Genomic DNA, 16,331 nt, shown 5'->3' with positions numbered 1-16,331 from the left:
ATGCTGACTGGGGGTTACCTGTGAAAACTAATGGCAGGTAAGGGGATATTTCACTGCCTGAGAGATGGGGTGTCTGAGCGGCGAGACCTTTGGAAATAAATTTCCTTCAGGTCATTCAAAACTACAGTATGCTTGTGGTTTGCATAGGAATTCCTTGAAATAAAGGAGAGACTTTTGCTACATAAGGAGTAGGAAAAAATTTTCTGACTACCGAGTGTCATTATGAGCCCAGCATTCCTCTCGGTAGCAGGAGAACTGAGACTATAAAATTAGCTGTCAGATTAATTTAATATATTTCAACATCAGAAGCATAAATCTGCATAAATCAGTGGAAACCTACTTTATATGACCTGTTTGTTGTGGCACAAATAGAAAAATCCACAATAACATTGGAGTAGCGGGGGGGGAGGGGGGAGGAGGGGTTTTCTCCAAGATTTACAGACTGCTGACTTTGGCACAAAAACCCCCACCTCACTGAATGTAGGAAGCAAAGCAGAATAATGCATGTGAAGTCACACCAGTGACATTTTTTAAAAAACAAACCCCACTTGCTCCAGCAGCTCCAGGCACCTCCCCCTGTTTATAAGATGAAATCCAGCTCCTCTTGCTGCACTATTACCTGCTCCTGTTTCAGCTCCATTAGGATTTTGCGCTGCTTTGTGGCCATGGCAGAGGCTCCCTTACAATCTCGCAGGTTTTCCAGGCAGCTGGAGACCATAGAAGGGTGGGGATCACAATCAGATAATTAAATGCCATTAATTTAATGCTCTTCAGAAAACACCAGGGATAGGAGCAAAGCTCCTCTCAAAGCAGCTGTAAAAACAGCAGTAGCTATGGAAGGGCTCTGCAGAAAGTTCTGCTAGACTTAGAGGACATCTCACCTGGGGCCATATTGCCTGGACCTCTCCTGAGGGAGCTGCACTTTCCCAAGCACTCCATACACAGCACTGACTGGTGAGGGACACTGCGCACAGGGTGGAGCTCATACTGTACCTCATGATGCCCCAGCCCAGTCAGCGCTGAGGGACACCTCACACCAGGGGCCTCACACCATCCCTCATGGCGCCTCAGCCCAGTCAGCACTGAGGGACACCTTGCACCAAGGGTCTCACACTGTGCCTGACAGCGCCTGAGCCCAGGTCAGCGCTGAGGGACACCTCACACCAAGGGCCTCACACCACCCCTGACGGTGCCCCAGCCCAGCCAGCACTGAGAGACACCTTGCACCAAGGGCCTCACGCTGTCCCCTATGGCGCCTCAGCCCAGTCAGCGCTGAGGGACACCTTGCGCCAGGGGGTCTCACACCATCTGTCACAGTGCCCCAGCCCAGTCAGAGCTGAGGGACACCTCGCACCAAGGGCCTCACACCATCCGTGATGGTCCCCCAGCCCAGTCAGCACTGAGGAGGAGCTCACACCACACCTGAAGAAGGCTGCAGTAGGGAGCTCAACTGTGCTCTGGAGAGAATAAAACTGTCCAGACTCCTCTCCTTCTGCTTTACCTGCACTTATTCTCTAAAAGAAGGATTTTACATTTGCTCTCTTCCCCTGAGCCAGGACAGTTTTTCTTCCTTTGAGCAGGCAGTGGCACCTTCACCTCCTGCTGAAGGATCTGTCCCCATCAGGGCAGGCCTGTGGTGTCCTGCCCACGTCTCCCCCTCACCGTTTCTGGTGGCCCAGCCAGGCCAGTTCAGCCCTGGCTTTCTCCCGGAGAGCTTTTTTGCGGAGCTTGAGGAGGGCGGCCTGGTGTCGAGCTCGCAGCTCTTCTCCCCTCAGACACTGCTCCACCATGGCCAAGCTGAAACGGCAGAAAGTGCTGGAACCTCCGTAGTGCCGGCCGACTTCGCTCCACTGGGGACAGAGCAAAGCATTGTTGTTTATCAGAGAAGTGCCGTCCGGGTGACAAGTTTGACGTGGAGACTAAAAGCCGAGAAATACCCCCAAAAACCAAACACCCCCCACACTAGTACAAGTGCCGATGTTACCTGGCTGTCGGAGCTGGCCTGTTCACTGCTCTCTCCAGAGTTGTCCCCTGCACAGATCTCCCCACGGGGCAGATTCACCGGAGGTGACAACAGATTCGACATTTTATGGTCGTGCAGAAGCTCCCCGTGCTCTGCTGGCAGAGATCCTAAGGAGGAGATTTAAAGTCACCGTAAGTAAAATATTTCTCTGTAACAGAAGGAAAAAGACCTCAAAAACGGTTCCCATAATATGTGAGTTAGCATCTGTTCCTGAAATCAAGGCTTCTTTGCAAAGACTGGGCAGCTGAGCCCACGCGCTGCCCCCAGCAGGAGCCTGAGGAGAGTCACTCACAGCTGTTCACTTACAGGAGCAAGTTATGAGCACTAACCTCACCATCAAGTGAAATCTTGGTAAACAGGTAAAAAAGGAAAAAAAGGGGCCTATAACTAACCCCCAAGATTATTTTCTGTAGAAGGGTCGGGAGTAAAAAAAGGGGCCTGCTATGGTTTAAATATGCATAATGAATATAAATGTTTAGGTCAAAATCTTCAAAATCAGTTAGCAAATTAGTGAAATTTGTGATTACGTGTTCCAGCCCCCGGATGCTGAGCTGTTTCTCATGCCATGCTAGAAAGTGGCGTTTGCCCAATACCACCAAATCCTTTAACTTAGTGCTCACCTTCCTGAAGCACTGCGCAATATGAACCCCTTCCTCCCAGAGGTTTTCTTTCTGCCACTATTTTGGGATCCACTGGACTGTGATCTCTTTCCATCTTCAATGCAGATTCTTTCAGCGAATGCATCTCTTGATTACTGAAGGTAAGAAAGAAAGGAAATATTTTCTTATTGCAGTCAGAGATACTATTTCAATTTCTAGCTTTCATAGCAAAGTCTTCCATGGAGGCTGAATCTTTTTCAAACTAGCACGGTACTAATTTTTATGCAATACTGGAATTTTTACCTTTGCAAAAGTGCCTTTCTGGTTATTGTACCCATAAGACTCTAGAAGCAATTCTCAAGTCTTCAATCTATGCCACTTTAAATGAACATAAAAACATGCACATACAATATTCTCACTCATGCCAAGGTATATAATGGTAAAGCAAAATGAGGAAAATTACATTTTCCCACAAGTTTCAAAGGGGCTTCTACCTTTTAAAAAATGCAAAATCTCCAACAACATTGGAAAGATGTTTATACTATGGTTTGTGCATAAATTGGAGTAGAAAGACTGTATTGCAAAGACTGATACTTCACAGCAGAGATGCAATTGAATAAAATCGTTAGGCCATAGTCTTAAAGATAACATGACAGCCACGTAGGCTGTTCTTAAATGACTTGAAATGAACATCCATTTTAGAAACAGCACAGTGCAAATGCTTTAGTGCCCCAAGTCATTCATATAGTCAAACCACAGGCTAAACCATCAGAGTGCCTCGTTATATACTGCCTTCTGTACCTGCCAGCTGCATTGTCACCTTCTGATTGGTATCCTCTCCACATTTGCTCTGTGTGGTCCAATCTTGGCACTGAAGGATAACTGCCTTTGGAGCTACTGCACTCCTGCAAACACAGAAATTGTCTGTAGACCTGAATGATCTACGTGAAAGGCAGAACTTTTAAGCCTTCTTCCCTCATCCTCTTGGGAATGTCCTTCATTGTAGATAATGCTGTTCATATGCCAATAATTCCTAAAGGTTTGGATTAACAAATGAGCTAGATACTACTCACAGTGAAATAACTGTGTGGGCATATGGAAGTGTGGTGGTATAACAGCTCACAAACTGTTGTGTATTTAGAGCTGCTTTCATGGGAGTCAGGGTACTGTGTTCATCCTAAGGGCTTTAAAAAAAACATACAGAGATCACTTCTGTCTGAGCTGTTCAAACATACTGAAGATATTAATTGAGCTAAAGTATCCTCCAAAGCAAATATTTTCAACGATGTAACGAGAGCTTGGAATTGCACGAGGTTTGAGCTTGTGTTTATGCATGTGGGACTAAATTCCTATTCTAACAAACATACACTGAAGTCCATCAGTTCCTAGCTGACTTCAAAATCTGAGGCTGGAAGGCAACCAACAAATAAACAGCTTGCTACTTTTTTTTGTTTGTTTTTTGAAAGGGTACTTTTTGGTCAAGATTAGCATCTCACTAGGCTCTGATGTCTGAGGAAGTATCCCAGTAATGATCTCTCGAGGACTTAAAAACCCTTCTCTTGATTTTACAGCAAAACCAGCCATAGACACCAAAAGCTGCAGTACCTAAGTGATTTCAGATCAACAACCCAAATGACAGCCTAAGGGACTTCATTACCTGAGAGACCGGGGCCCTTCCAGAAAGACACCCTGATCTACAGTTTTTATCAGTTAAAAAACTCCTTTTGATTAAGGGACTCTGAGTGAGAAAAAAAAAAACCAACAGTGGGGTTTGGAGGAACATTTTGCTGAATCCAGCAGCAGTAGCACAGGATCTGAAATGATAACTTACCTCTAAATTGTGCTGAAGCAGGTCAGTCAAAAACCTCTGGCTTTCTTCAACTTCTATCTTTGCTTTCTCCCTCAGCACTGTAAGCTGCTGTTTCTGCTGGAGCTGATGGACCTGCATAAGCAAATGACATGCTATAAATGATATTTTTAACTAAGCCACATGGTTCCTCAGAGGTGGGGGGCAAAGGGCAGCAAACTCCAAGAGGAGTCAGCACGGTATTGTGCAGCCAACTCCTGTCGCATCCTGCTACCTTTGGAAGGCAGTACAACTGCTTGCTTTGGCTGCAGCAGAGCAATGCATTCTTGCCCACCAGTGCTAGACTAGGACCTCCAAATAACAAACTAAGGCTGATACCTCTCCTTTACAGCTACTTGGGGTTTATAAACCTGATGCAGAGTCAGCTGATGCCAGCTGATTATAGCCTAAACACACCTGAATCCAGGGATGGCTATCACCTTTTAACCTGGGATAGCAGAACTTGAATTGCTCTTTGCTTATTGCATAGGTTGCTTACTGTACCTTCAGTCTGTGAGCCAGTAGTAGGGAGGTTTGCCTCAAATTGTCCAGATGGCTCCTGTGTTTGTCTTCCAGTTCTGTGCAGCTAGGGTCTCCCTCACCTGCAGAAGCTTAGGAAATAGATGTTAACAGTCACCATTTCTTACTTAAAAAAAAAAAAAAAATCTGTACTCCACTTAATAGATGCCAGCTGAAGAAAGTATCAGAGTTAACCAGAGAGAGGTAGTGGAGACAGAGTTTTTCAGATTCATTACTGCCCTGAAAATGTGTTTCTACACTGCCAAAGTCCTTTGGGATTTAAGCATTTGCTAAGTGTTTTGCCAGCAGGGCTGCCTTGCTGAATCACCATTGAGGCCAGTATACCTTGTAAATAATCTAACAGTATCATAGTATTTTCAATAGGGTACCAGGGCATCTGCTTCTCAGCATTCTTTGCAGTGTTTCAGGCCTGACTGTGCTTCTCGAAACATGCCTGAATCCTAATACATAGACTTAAACAAGGGATCACCAAAAGGGGAAGGGGATATATGTACATTGTTCCTAACTGCTTTTTCCTTTTGTATCCTTCCAGGGCCTATTTTTGGAAGCCTCCCAAATCTGACAACTGCTTTTATTCCTGGAATAACTTCTCTGCATACATTTACTTCTTCTACCATATCTGAAGGAGGAAAATGTCACTACCTACGTCCTCTCAAGAAATCTGTTAGCGTAAAGTCCTGTAAGTACTGGGGAGAGGGGAAGAGGTAGGACTCAAGAGGGCCTATGCCAGGAAAGAGAAGGACTGGGGAGTGATTCCCATTCCAAGCCCGAAGTCCAGAGCATGGGTTATGGTCACTCTTGTTACCACGGCTCCTTTACTGCACCAACAGGGTCAGACCCACTAGTTACAAAAGAAGAAAAGCTTCCCAACCTGGTCACTTCTTTGGGAACTCCAGCAGCATTGAGTGTGCCCCCTCCATCTCGCAGCTTCTCCCTGTACAGGGGTGCAGGCTTGATTTCTCTCTTTTGTCATGGGGAGACAAACCCGTGAAAAAAAAGCTTTCACTTTTAAGTGGGGAAAACAACTCTTGTTCCAGGTGCGCTTATTTCACTGCTACTTTCTTATTGTAACTCTCCTGTCTGTCTTTTACAGTATAGGTGATGTAATGTTTACCAGTGATATGTTCTTGGCTGCTTTGAGCTTCTCAGATGAATTGCTAAGCTTATGCAAACAGGTTGCGTGTTTACTCTGTGCTGTGCCACTGTCACAGCAACCAGAGTTATAAATGAATTGAAGTGTGGGTCATAAATAGAAATAGGTTTGACTTGGAAACTTGAGATAAAATCTGTATCCCTATCCAGATTGTCTGAATCCATATTACCCCATGCCTCAGGATAAGCCCACAACATGCACAGTTTGTTTTCACTTTAAATACTGAAGGATCTTTAACATGGAAGGATCAGAGACGTGGGCTTCTTTGCATGCCAGGATGCTTTTTTTGTTTATGTGGATGTGAATGAAATAAAATGTTAATGCTTCAAGCCCAACGAAGATTTTCTATTAGAATGTTGCTGTGTTTTTATAAAGGGCCTGCTTGCAAATTTCACTTACCTCCTACAGTGTTACTATAGAAGGCTTTTCTTAACCCCCTGCTTTTCCGAATCAAGAGACTGGATGAAAATCCCATCTTATTTCTGTAACGCCTGTCTCCTGGTTCTGGAGGGTTGTTTGAAAAGACATAATCATACTGAATTACCTAGAAATCACATGTCCAATAAAAAGTTCATCCATTTTAAGAGAGTCTTGGTTTTGCCCCAATCTTTCTAATTTGGGGACTCATTCAGACTCTTTAGCGCTTGTAGTTACCAGAGATGATTTTGTGAAATGGTATATTTAGGAAAATGCTGTTAGTGAAAGAGCTGTTGTTTCTACAGGGAAGTTTTATTACTGTTTTTAAGCAATGTAATAGAAAAAAGACAAGTGAACAGTTCTTCAGCGGGTATATAGACAGCTCATCACTTTCAAAAGCCAGATGAGGATGACTCCTTCAATACTAACAAATAAGGTCATTTTATTAAAAAAATTTACAAGCTAAATGTATTAATGCTAAGTTGTCTGAGTAGCTTTTAATACTAATATCTGGGCCATTCTGAAGTATGGTAATGTATTAGGATATAGTTTAAAACTGACAAGTATTTTCAATTTGTCCCTCAAACTGAAAAATGTTATTGTTCTGCTCAAAGCCTGACCAGTAGTATTGATCTCAAAGTGAATAAAAAGTTTGTTCTGTTCTGTTTTCGCTCCTTTTGAACATAGTTTTCCTAATTGTGGCTATTTCCAGATGCATTTCTTGTGTTGCAATATCCTGTGTTAAAGAAAATACCATCTGGCTAAATTTCACGTCCTCTTATGTTATGATGAATGGCATTTTACTGCATACCCAGATAGCTTCAATGTACATACACTCAGTCTTTTTAAAAAAATGCTATTTATTAAATCACTTTCCGCTGCACCTGCAGAATCTCAGTAAAGCCCTGTAGAATCTCTGTGACATATAATTAAAAAAGCCAGGCTAAAAGTCTCATTTTTCTAATCACTTGAAGCTAGGCAGAAGCACTTACTGCTGCTTTACTCAAGGACAGCTTTTTCTCTTTCTGCCCATGTCAGCAATCAGTCCAAACCAGTTATTACAAAAATACATACTTGCAACTTCAGATGTAAGCATAACTTTGACTACATTATTGCCTGGAGGTGTATGAAGATGGGGCGTAAAGAGTCCTGAAATGCTGCTGTAAAATGGTGCAACAGACCCAGAAGGAGTTGACCCATTTGATACCAAGGGCAGGGGAATCCTCCCCCTCCAAAATTACTGGGCTAGCTCATTTGCTTTATTATTTTAGGATGCTCTTCAGGTAAGTGAAGGGATGGGTGAAATACCACCCAGGCATTTCAATACTTTGTTAGCATGCAGGAACTGAGCTGTAGTGATGACAAGTAACTGAGGATACAGAAGAGAGGTTTGCTGACTCCTGATCCCAGCTGAGATATGCAGCATGGGCGAACAGGATGGCTGTTTGGCCCTTCTTCAGCAAGACCTGTGAGCCAAGAGCAATACCTACGCAAGAGGCTCTGAACTTGAAGGTTATGCTTGTTTACTCAGGAAAGCCAAGGGGCTGATCTGCATTCTTGAGTACCTTGGAGAATCTGTATTTCCACGCCTGCTGAATCAGTTTCTTCTCTCCTCTATGACTACATCTGGTATCCCACTTGTCATTGAAGAGTAGCTGCTTGCTAAACAAGGGGATTAATGTGGTCTGTGCTGCTCCTGTCCTCTGCATATTTTGTATTTATGTCTAAATCCTTTAGTGCGGAGGGTTGGCTAGAGTTCAGCTTCCAGCCAGATGTTGCAGCACATGGCAATACCTCACCCTGCTGCTGACCCTTCCACGTGTGGCATATCACATGCAGAGCAGCAGAGCAGCTCTTGCCACAGGCTAGCAAGAGAGCTGGGCCTGAGTCTGGACCTAAGCAGAACCCTGAATTTCCATGGAATGTTCCTTCTACAGCTCACCAATTATACTAAATTCCCTCAATCCACTACGCTTGCAGTATGGAAACCAAAGCCCCAACCCATGTGGCAAAGCAACACTGGACTCCACAGAGTAAGAAATGCACACGTGTCCACATGCTTTGCAGTGCTGTTTTACAAGTAACAGCACACTATGGGGTAGTAGCATGGAGAGGGAAAAAGTCGTCATTTCTTGTGCACACACAGGCAATATGATGATTTATAAGCCAGCTAATAAGCAGTGCAAACACAGTCTCTGTGGGTATGGAAAGAAACTAGTTCAGAGGAAGAAAACTGGTATCAAAGGAAATGAGAGCAATTCTCAAGAGCAATTCTCGTGTTGCCTGTCACAGAGTCAAGAAGCATGCTATGCTTCAACGCTGCCATCATTGCAGGCTACTTTAGAGACATTTGAAGGCTGATGATGGAGCTCACTGAAGCTTCACCAGGCAGAAGCTTTGTAAAATAAAAAAAGACAGTGTAGGATTTTGAAGTGAAACACGAAGAGCTGTCTTATCTCAAAACTATCAATCAGAGGACAATTAGCTGAAACCATGCTGTCACGCTACTTTGCTGATTCCACTAATTTAATCATTCCTCCCTCTGCTAGAAGCAAGAAGGCAGCTCCCTCTAGTGATATGAAAGAATATGTCAATCAGCAGTTAAGAGGAAAGATGTTATGTATATTTTCTTTGTAATCCATGTTAAAATTCTGCATTTTAAGAATAATGAAGAGCATTCAATTTGCTTTCCTAATGCAAATTACTTTAAATCAGTAGTCATGCTTAAGCTTCAACATTTAGAAAATACTTTTTTAACAATTAATTTCAGCTTAAACCTTGTTATCTCTCAGATACAAAAAAGAAACAAAAGTCTGGCCCGATGAAATGAGCTTTCTGGCTCATTTAGTCCAATCTGGCTCATAGTCCAGTCACAAGGCTGTACGAAGGGGCACAGGCAAAATATTTTTTCAAATCACCTAGTTCCCTTATTTAATAGCAATACAGAAACTTGGGTACTGTGGGCTATATTCAGAGGGTGTGCTGCAGTACCAAGGAAAGTAGAGCTCATCTTCTCAGCTCCCTGTGGAAGAGACCTGGTGGTCTGGCAGGAATGATGGAAAGATTTTATGTAGTGGTGTCTCTGAGGTAAGCAGAATGTGCAAACCACTTCCTCGTCAGCTCACTTGGTTATAGCAAGTTTTGTGCCTAAACCGATTAGAGATGCATATAAGAGGTACATGAAATACTTTCCAGTGATGCCTGTGGAGACAATTTGTGTTCATCACAGTATGTTCTTATAGCATTTGCAATTCTGGATTTTATACTGGCTGTGTTTAAAAAGAAAATTCAACAGTTCAGGACAGATTCGCTGTCTTCCTCCAGGCAGTAGTTACAAATATTTTGTGAATATCTGCTTCTTATACTGTGCTTTATTATGTTTGAAAATGAAATTTGTTATTTTGCCAAGTATATTTACTACAGAAAATTTGTCATGTCTTTGGCATAGCAATTAGCTATGGGGCTGCATGTCTCTTTCAAAGGTAAATATTTATATTTTATATTAATATTTATATTTTGCAGCAGTTGTATAATTGCACATCATTATGCTGCATGTGCACGGTGACTTCTGTGTTCTGTGAAAGAGAACAGAATCAACTGCTGGTGTGATGCTTTATAGCAGACAATACAGCCTTGCGTCTGAATGCCCTTTTCCTGATAAGAGTGGTGAACGGATCCACTTGTGACCCATATTTCAAAACAACATTGTCTTCAGCATGACAGTTCTGTGCCTCATCTGCAGCAACATGGCCCATAGTAGAACTGCTGGCTTACAGTCAAACCTTGGGCTTGAGCACACTCAAAAGCTGTCAGCTCCTGCAAATGCTCAGAGAAGGTGAAGGTTTCTCCTGGCAGAGGCAAGAGGCAGCAGTTGCTGTTGTTCATGTGGTGAACAGTGGACGGCAGGGTCTTTTTGCCAGATAGCTTCCAGAATTGGGGCCCTTAGTTATTAATATTAAATAAATACATTGTCTTTCGCTTATGGTAAACACTTCAGACAACAGACTTACTGTCCAATCATGTAAGATGCCCTCCTAGTCCCTGGGGGGTGGGGAGAAGCATAGTAAACAAGGTTGGCTTCTCGACCACGTCAAAATCCAGTATTACGTATAAAATTTTGTGGGGAAAACAATAAGAATCCTTAATAAGAGCAAAGGCTTTTTTTAAGTACCCTCTTTGAGGACAGGTTATCTGATCTTGTTCTTTTGTCTCGGAAAAGCCCTTAAAACAATGCACCATCTGCTACTGTTTGGTGGAAGCAAGCAGAGATCTCTTCAGACAGAGCAGCCTGCATGCTACTGTTTGCCATTTAACCCTTTCGGCCACAAACTTTCCCTTGTTTCTATGCAAACATTTGTTCTGAGCAGAAGTGGTGATGCCCTGCACCCCACTCTTGCCTTGTTCAGCCCTGCAGGATCCGTAGGATAATATCCAACACTTATCTGATGTGACAGTTATGAAGAATTAATTGCAAGGCTCCTTGAGACCTTCAGATGAAGCTGCAGGGTGCTGAAAATGTCTCTGATTTGAAGGGGGTTTGTTCCATCGGGGGTTGTCTGTAGCTGCTGCGTGTGTAACTCAGCACAGGAGCAACCTGTGAGGTGTCGCTCTGCTGAATTCACACCTGTGAAACAGCACAGCGCTGCATGGAAAAGGCGAAGCATTTCTATTGCATTTTTTAGTGGGATGTATCTGTTAAATTGGACATGAAAATTGAGGGGACATTTTTTCATATATTCATTCTTCACCTTCAAAATTTGGAACATGAACCAGCTATTTGAAATTCCCCCTCACCCTAGAAGTCTTTTCAGTCCTAGTCAGAACCGTTGGCAAGAATTCTCTTGCAACGAAGCACTATTCATTCTTTTGCAATACAGTAAGAAGTACCTTGGGAGGGCACTGAGTAACCACCGCGCTCTGACACTTTAGGGAATGCCACCTTACCGAAGTCCCACTCAAAGGCGTCGTGAGTCTCAGCTCCAGGGCTTAGAGCAGCAGAGGGCTGTAATCTGAGGCTGTCCGGTGTCCTCAGGCTCTCTCTGGGAGACTGGTTGGCAATCTCCTCTTGATTCTGAACTTTCAAAATAGTCCTACATGGGTAGTGATTCCTCTGAGCGGTGAGTTCTCTCTGCGGACTGTGTCAAGGTAACAAAAACAATTAGAGAGTTTTTGAGATCTTGCATGTGCATAAGGAATCTCTTAAACTAAAAAACGGTTATTTCATTTTAACAAAGCTATCATTTATTAAATTTTGTTAAATGGAAACAAAAGACTGACTGGAAAGTCATACCTGCCAATGTACAAAATCCCCTTTCTTGTACCTTGATGCTGTCAGGAAAGCTCACAACACTTGTCTTCACCTACTCTAATTACTGCTCTGAAGAACTGGATATTTTTCAACCTGGTGGCAAATAGAAACAACCACCTTGCAGTTTTGAAGCTTAATTTATGAGGGCTGCATTGTACAATCCGTGCCATTGTTAGGACTTTGTTGCACAATCTAGCTCTGAACCTTGGCAAAGTTATCTGAAATCTTTTTAGAAACACAAAGTACTGATCTCTGTTCCAGTGTTTCTGGGACTTGTGCTGAGCATGGCTGTGGCCCAACTAACATTTGCTATTGATATATATACTTTAATATTTCAAAACAATGTCAGCACCAAGTCCCACAGTCCTGATGAAGATCTCAGCTAACTGGTTTTACTTTGTTTTGATCTGTAACTATCTGAGCTTAACTAAAAAGATTAGGAAGGAAGGTGTGAAAATGGGCATTTATTGATCAAGCCTCAGCTGAAACACATGCAGGGACATTGAGACACATTGAAATGGTGACAGATGTTTTCTTTTTTATACAGAAAAATGAATGTGGAAAATTTTTTTTGTTGGCAATCAGCTTAGGGAAATCTTATCTCATTTTTCTTGTTAATAAGCTTTTCTTTGTTTTTCATGACCCAGAAACTGCTAAAACGATTAGAACAGCTTCCACTAACATGTCTTGGAGGTAGTCTTCAGAAAGTGGGAGCAAAGGTGGATGAGAGAGAAAGAGAAGAGGTAGCAGAGATTTCTTAAGAAGCAGTTCTAATATTTGTTGGGCAAATGCACTGAGTATTGTCTCTGCATTTGTGTTGTGATGGTTTTTTAGTCAATGCCACTGTTTTCTTTGGCTCTTGAGAAATGCCTACTTCTGTTTGGAGAGGCTGATGCCAAGGTCCAAATCCAACCCTGCCTGTTTTCTGGGAAGGCTATTGCCAACATCGGTGAAAGTCAATGCAGATTCTACAGAAAATATTGGGATTACACAGGAGTGGCCAGCAACCCCTCTCTTCCAGACACAGCCAGCTCTGCAGTGGGCATAAACCATCACAATTCCCAGATGAGGCTCTTTGGATTTGCACTGGCTAAAGAGAAAGCATTATTTGGTCCACAGTAGGAGGCAGAGCTGTGATCTAACAGCTAACTGTTTCAGGACATCAGGCCTCTGCCTGGCAGCTGCTTGCTCTGCTCTAGCCTGTGAGGCTGCCCAGGGCAGTTTCAAAACTGAACTTACGGCCAAAGTGTTATGGTCTTTTTGACTCTCAAGAATGTAACAGAAATCCACTTATATGGGTAACTGAATCAAAATAAGGATGAAATTGCATACGCATTTTCTGGCAGTTTGGAGAATTCCCATCAGTGTGTCATTTGCATTAGCAACAAATCTCCGTCAGCCGCCCCTGTGGACTGCAGAGCAGCCGTGCATGAAATGGGAACATTTCTTATGGAAAGAGGCACCTGCAGGATTTCTTGCATGAACATGACTCACTGTTTTCACAGCTATAATTAAACATGTAAACACAAAACTGTGTTGTTGAAACTGGCTGTGGATAAGATCATGTTCAAGAGTGCTGACTTTGTAACACTGGATGTTTTGTATTTGTGAATGAGGCCAGCAAACAGTCAGTTTTTAACAGGTGGCTTGGTTTAGATGAACTCTTGAAGAGAACATCCGTTGTAGCCAACTGTGGACTCATAACTCTTTATTGCTGGTAGCAACAGTGGAAGTCAGAGCATAGACCCAATTCAGCTGCTTTCACTATCATATTCTCTAACCTACCTCTAGCTACACCGGTGATGAGCTACACAGGCATGGATTTACCAAGGGCTAAGACACAGCACTATCCCCACCTGGTAGCCAAGTCCTGTAAATTTTTGAAGAGACACGCTTCCTTCACTCCCTACTAACACTCCCCCGTATGGGATTTATGCACTCACAGGGCAAATGTGTCTGCAGCAGGAGGAATTACGACTCTGGAAAACGTGTTCCTCAGTCACCTCCTTAACACACTGGTGCTCCTCTACCATGTGGCTTTCTCTCTGATCAGATCATAGATGTATGCCCTCAGCAGGCATGTGAATCGGTTGGTACCAGAGCAACTTCAGGAACAGCTTGGTCATGGAAGCCTCACGTTGTCCTTACTGGCATGTGCTGCCTGCTGGTGTGTACAGAAGGACTCTCATCCACTTTTGCTTCCCATGAGTGAGTGTGCAGGCTTCAGGACTAGGTGCAAAATTAGAATCTAGATCATATGCAAATAAAAGCTGAAGACAACTCAAAGACAGGCTTTTACACTGAACCTTTGTATTATCTATTACACTAGAGGCTAAGAAAGGGTTAGACATGGGGTGGTCTTTCCTTTGTATCGTCCCCTTACTGTCACTACTGGTGCATTAGAGGGAGCCCTCAACCCACAAGGAGATGAGTCTGGAGTCGTTCACAACATAGCAACACTTCCCACTTCTAATCTCTAAATACAGTGATATTTTATCTGCAAGTAGCTCTCCTCATCTTTTGAAACGGCATTTGCAACAGGGTTGCAATTTATTGTTTGGGAGGTTTTATTGGTCTTTTTCTTTCTGTGATGCTCTGAGGACTTTGACTCCACTGCTCAAACACACGGGAGCTTTGCTTTCTCAGTAATTGCATTGTTCAGGAGATCAGTGCAATCTGTCTTATTTCTACTTTGTCTGATGCTTGTCCATTACAGCGGAGGGGCTATTCCCTTCGGGGCCCAAGGGGGTTCTGCACCTACCTTCCATTACCGTGAATTAGAGTTGCCTATAAACACGCACGCTTCAAGACAAGAGTAATGGACCCCACCATTTTCTCCAGGCTGGTGGGCTGTGCTCTCTAAGGCGCAGTGCGTACGCAGCTCTGACACTTCACTGCACGCTCTGAGTGCCGAGTGCTCATGTTTTATACATTTGCCATCTTCTGTGACAGAACAGCTCCCTAATCCTTGCAACTGATCTCTCAGAGCAGAAATCAGCCCAGCCTTTGTGAATGTGGTAGCTGTGCACAAAGAACAGGGTTTTAACTCTCAGTAATTCCAGTAATTACTCTTCATAACTTTGGTAAGCTGAGCTGTCTGGACTTATCTCTCCAATTTTCATTTTCCTCTTGTTTACTTTGCACTGTAAAGCTGTAAACAATCTTCTTAAAAAGAATGCTGTGCCTTATATCCTGCCTTCAGTTAAACAAACCGCTCTTCCCATTAGAGCTTTCTGCAGTTTAACTGCAAGCAGTTTGGCACAGCCCGCTCGGTCCCAGGACCCGATGAACTGCCCGGTAAGCAGAGCCATTCCATCCCCACCTAGGCAGGGATCCTGCAGCACCAACACCTCCTCCTTCACTCTGAATGGGAATTTGGGGACACAGTGGCCAGTTTGCTGCACATATGTCCTTTCTTTGGTAATGCCTGTCCAGGTCATATTTAATCTAGGGCTCAGGGGATTTATTCTCTAAGGGAAGACCTCTCTGCAGAGATGTGCGGCCCCTGCGGGGACTCCGGCTTTGTCCTTCTCTGTAGCTGGACAGGGGCACAGTCTGGTTTGCAATTAGCAATTGTGTCTGAACTAACGGGTCCCTTCATGGTCCTCCCTGTCACCAGGGTTGACCCACCTGGGGCAGTTACACAAATATGTCTTTGCGCTCTAAGATACAGGCTAAACGCAGAGGGTTTTCTATCGACTGCCATCTACATTAAACATTTGATTAACGTAGGCTGACTGAAAACAACCTGTGTTAATGTAATCTCTTTTTTCTAAACTTCCTGCCTCAAAGCCTACTTTCCATAATAATCACCACGCTCCGACATGCGTCCTGTTCGAGGGAACTTGATGTTTGTGAGAAAAATCGGAATTTTTCACCCACTTTCGGCGCCAAGTGAGTGAAAACAATTACTCAAAACGGATTTCTAGTATTCGGTTGATTAAATCACTCTCTAATCCCCCGCAAAAAGGAGATCAGCGGAGCTTTAACTAGGTACTCACAATCCATTTCTCCTCCTGCCAACGCCACACGTTAAAACACCGAGGGGTTTTGTTTTACCGGGCCGGGGAGGGAGGCACAAGGTGCCGGACACGGAGCTCTGACCCGGGGGGGACTCGGGGGTCGGCGGGCGCGGAGGGGGCGCCCCGGCGGCGGGCTTATGGCGCCCCCTAGCGGTCAGCCCCGCCGCCGCAGCCCCGCCGCCCCCCGGGGGCCGCCCCCGCTGCGGAGCGCGGTGGGAGAACCAGAGCTCCCCGGGGCAAGGGCTGGGCTGCATGGCAAGAAACCTTCCCCGCCTCAGCTCGCAGGCTCCTCGGGCTGCATCCAGGGCAAAAGTGCTGTAGGGGAGCTCCACGGCTCCAAAAAAACAACCCCCGGCTGAACCTTTCCTATTGATCTTCCAGCTCTCTTACAAATAGGTGGTTCCCTCTTTCAGTCTATCTTGT

The 16,331-nt window shown here is 44.1% G+C and overlaps 1 protein-coding gene across 1 annotated transcript in view; it reads right to left on the bottom strand.

The window, feature by feature from the left end:
• CCDC187 (coiled-coil domain containing 187) overlaps positions 1-16,331 on the bottom strand; it is a 47,062-nt gene that overhangs the window by 16,451 nt on the left and 14,280 nt on the right. Inside the window, exons 15-22 of the mRNA XM_069771117.1 lie at positions 11,523-11,713; positions 4,973-5,079; positions 4,454-4,564; positions 3,424-3,527; positions 2,644-2,777; positions 1,985-2,130; positions 1,663-1,850; positions 620-707 (exon numbers count right to left, since the gene is read on the bottom strand). Of these exons, the coding sequence (XP_069627218.1) occupies positions 620-707; positions 1,663-1,850; positions 1,985-2,130; positions 2,644-2,777; positions 3,424-3,527; positions 4,454-4,564; positions 4,973-5,079; positions 11,523-11,713 (1,069 nt within the window). The remainder of the gene's footprint in view (positions 1-619; positions 708-1,662; positions 1,851-1,984; positions 2,131-2,643; positions 2,778-3,423; positions 3,528-4,453; positions 4,565-4,972; positions 5,080-11,522; positions 11,714-16,331) is intronic.

Source organism: Haliaeetus albicilla, chromosome 26 (genome assembly GCF_947461875.1).
Source record: "Haliaeetus albicilla chromosome 26, bHalAlb1.1, whole genome shotgun sequence".
In the NCBI taxonomy this organism is placed as follows: domain Eukaryota; kingdom Metazoa; phylum Chordata; class Aves; order Accipitriformes; family Accipitridae; genus Haliaeetus; species Haliaeetus albicilla.
The sequence above is the reverse complement of the archived record's forward strand: the minus strand, read 5'-3'. Positions and strand labels throughout refer to the sequence as shown.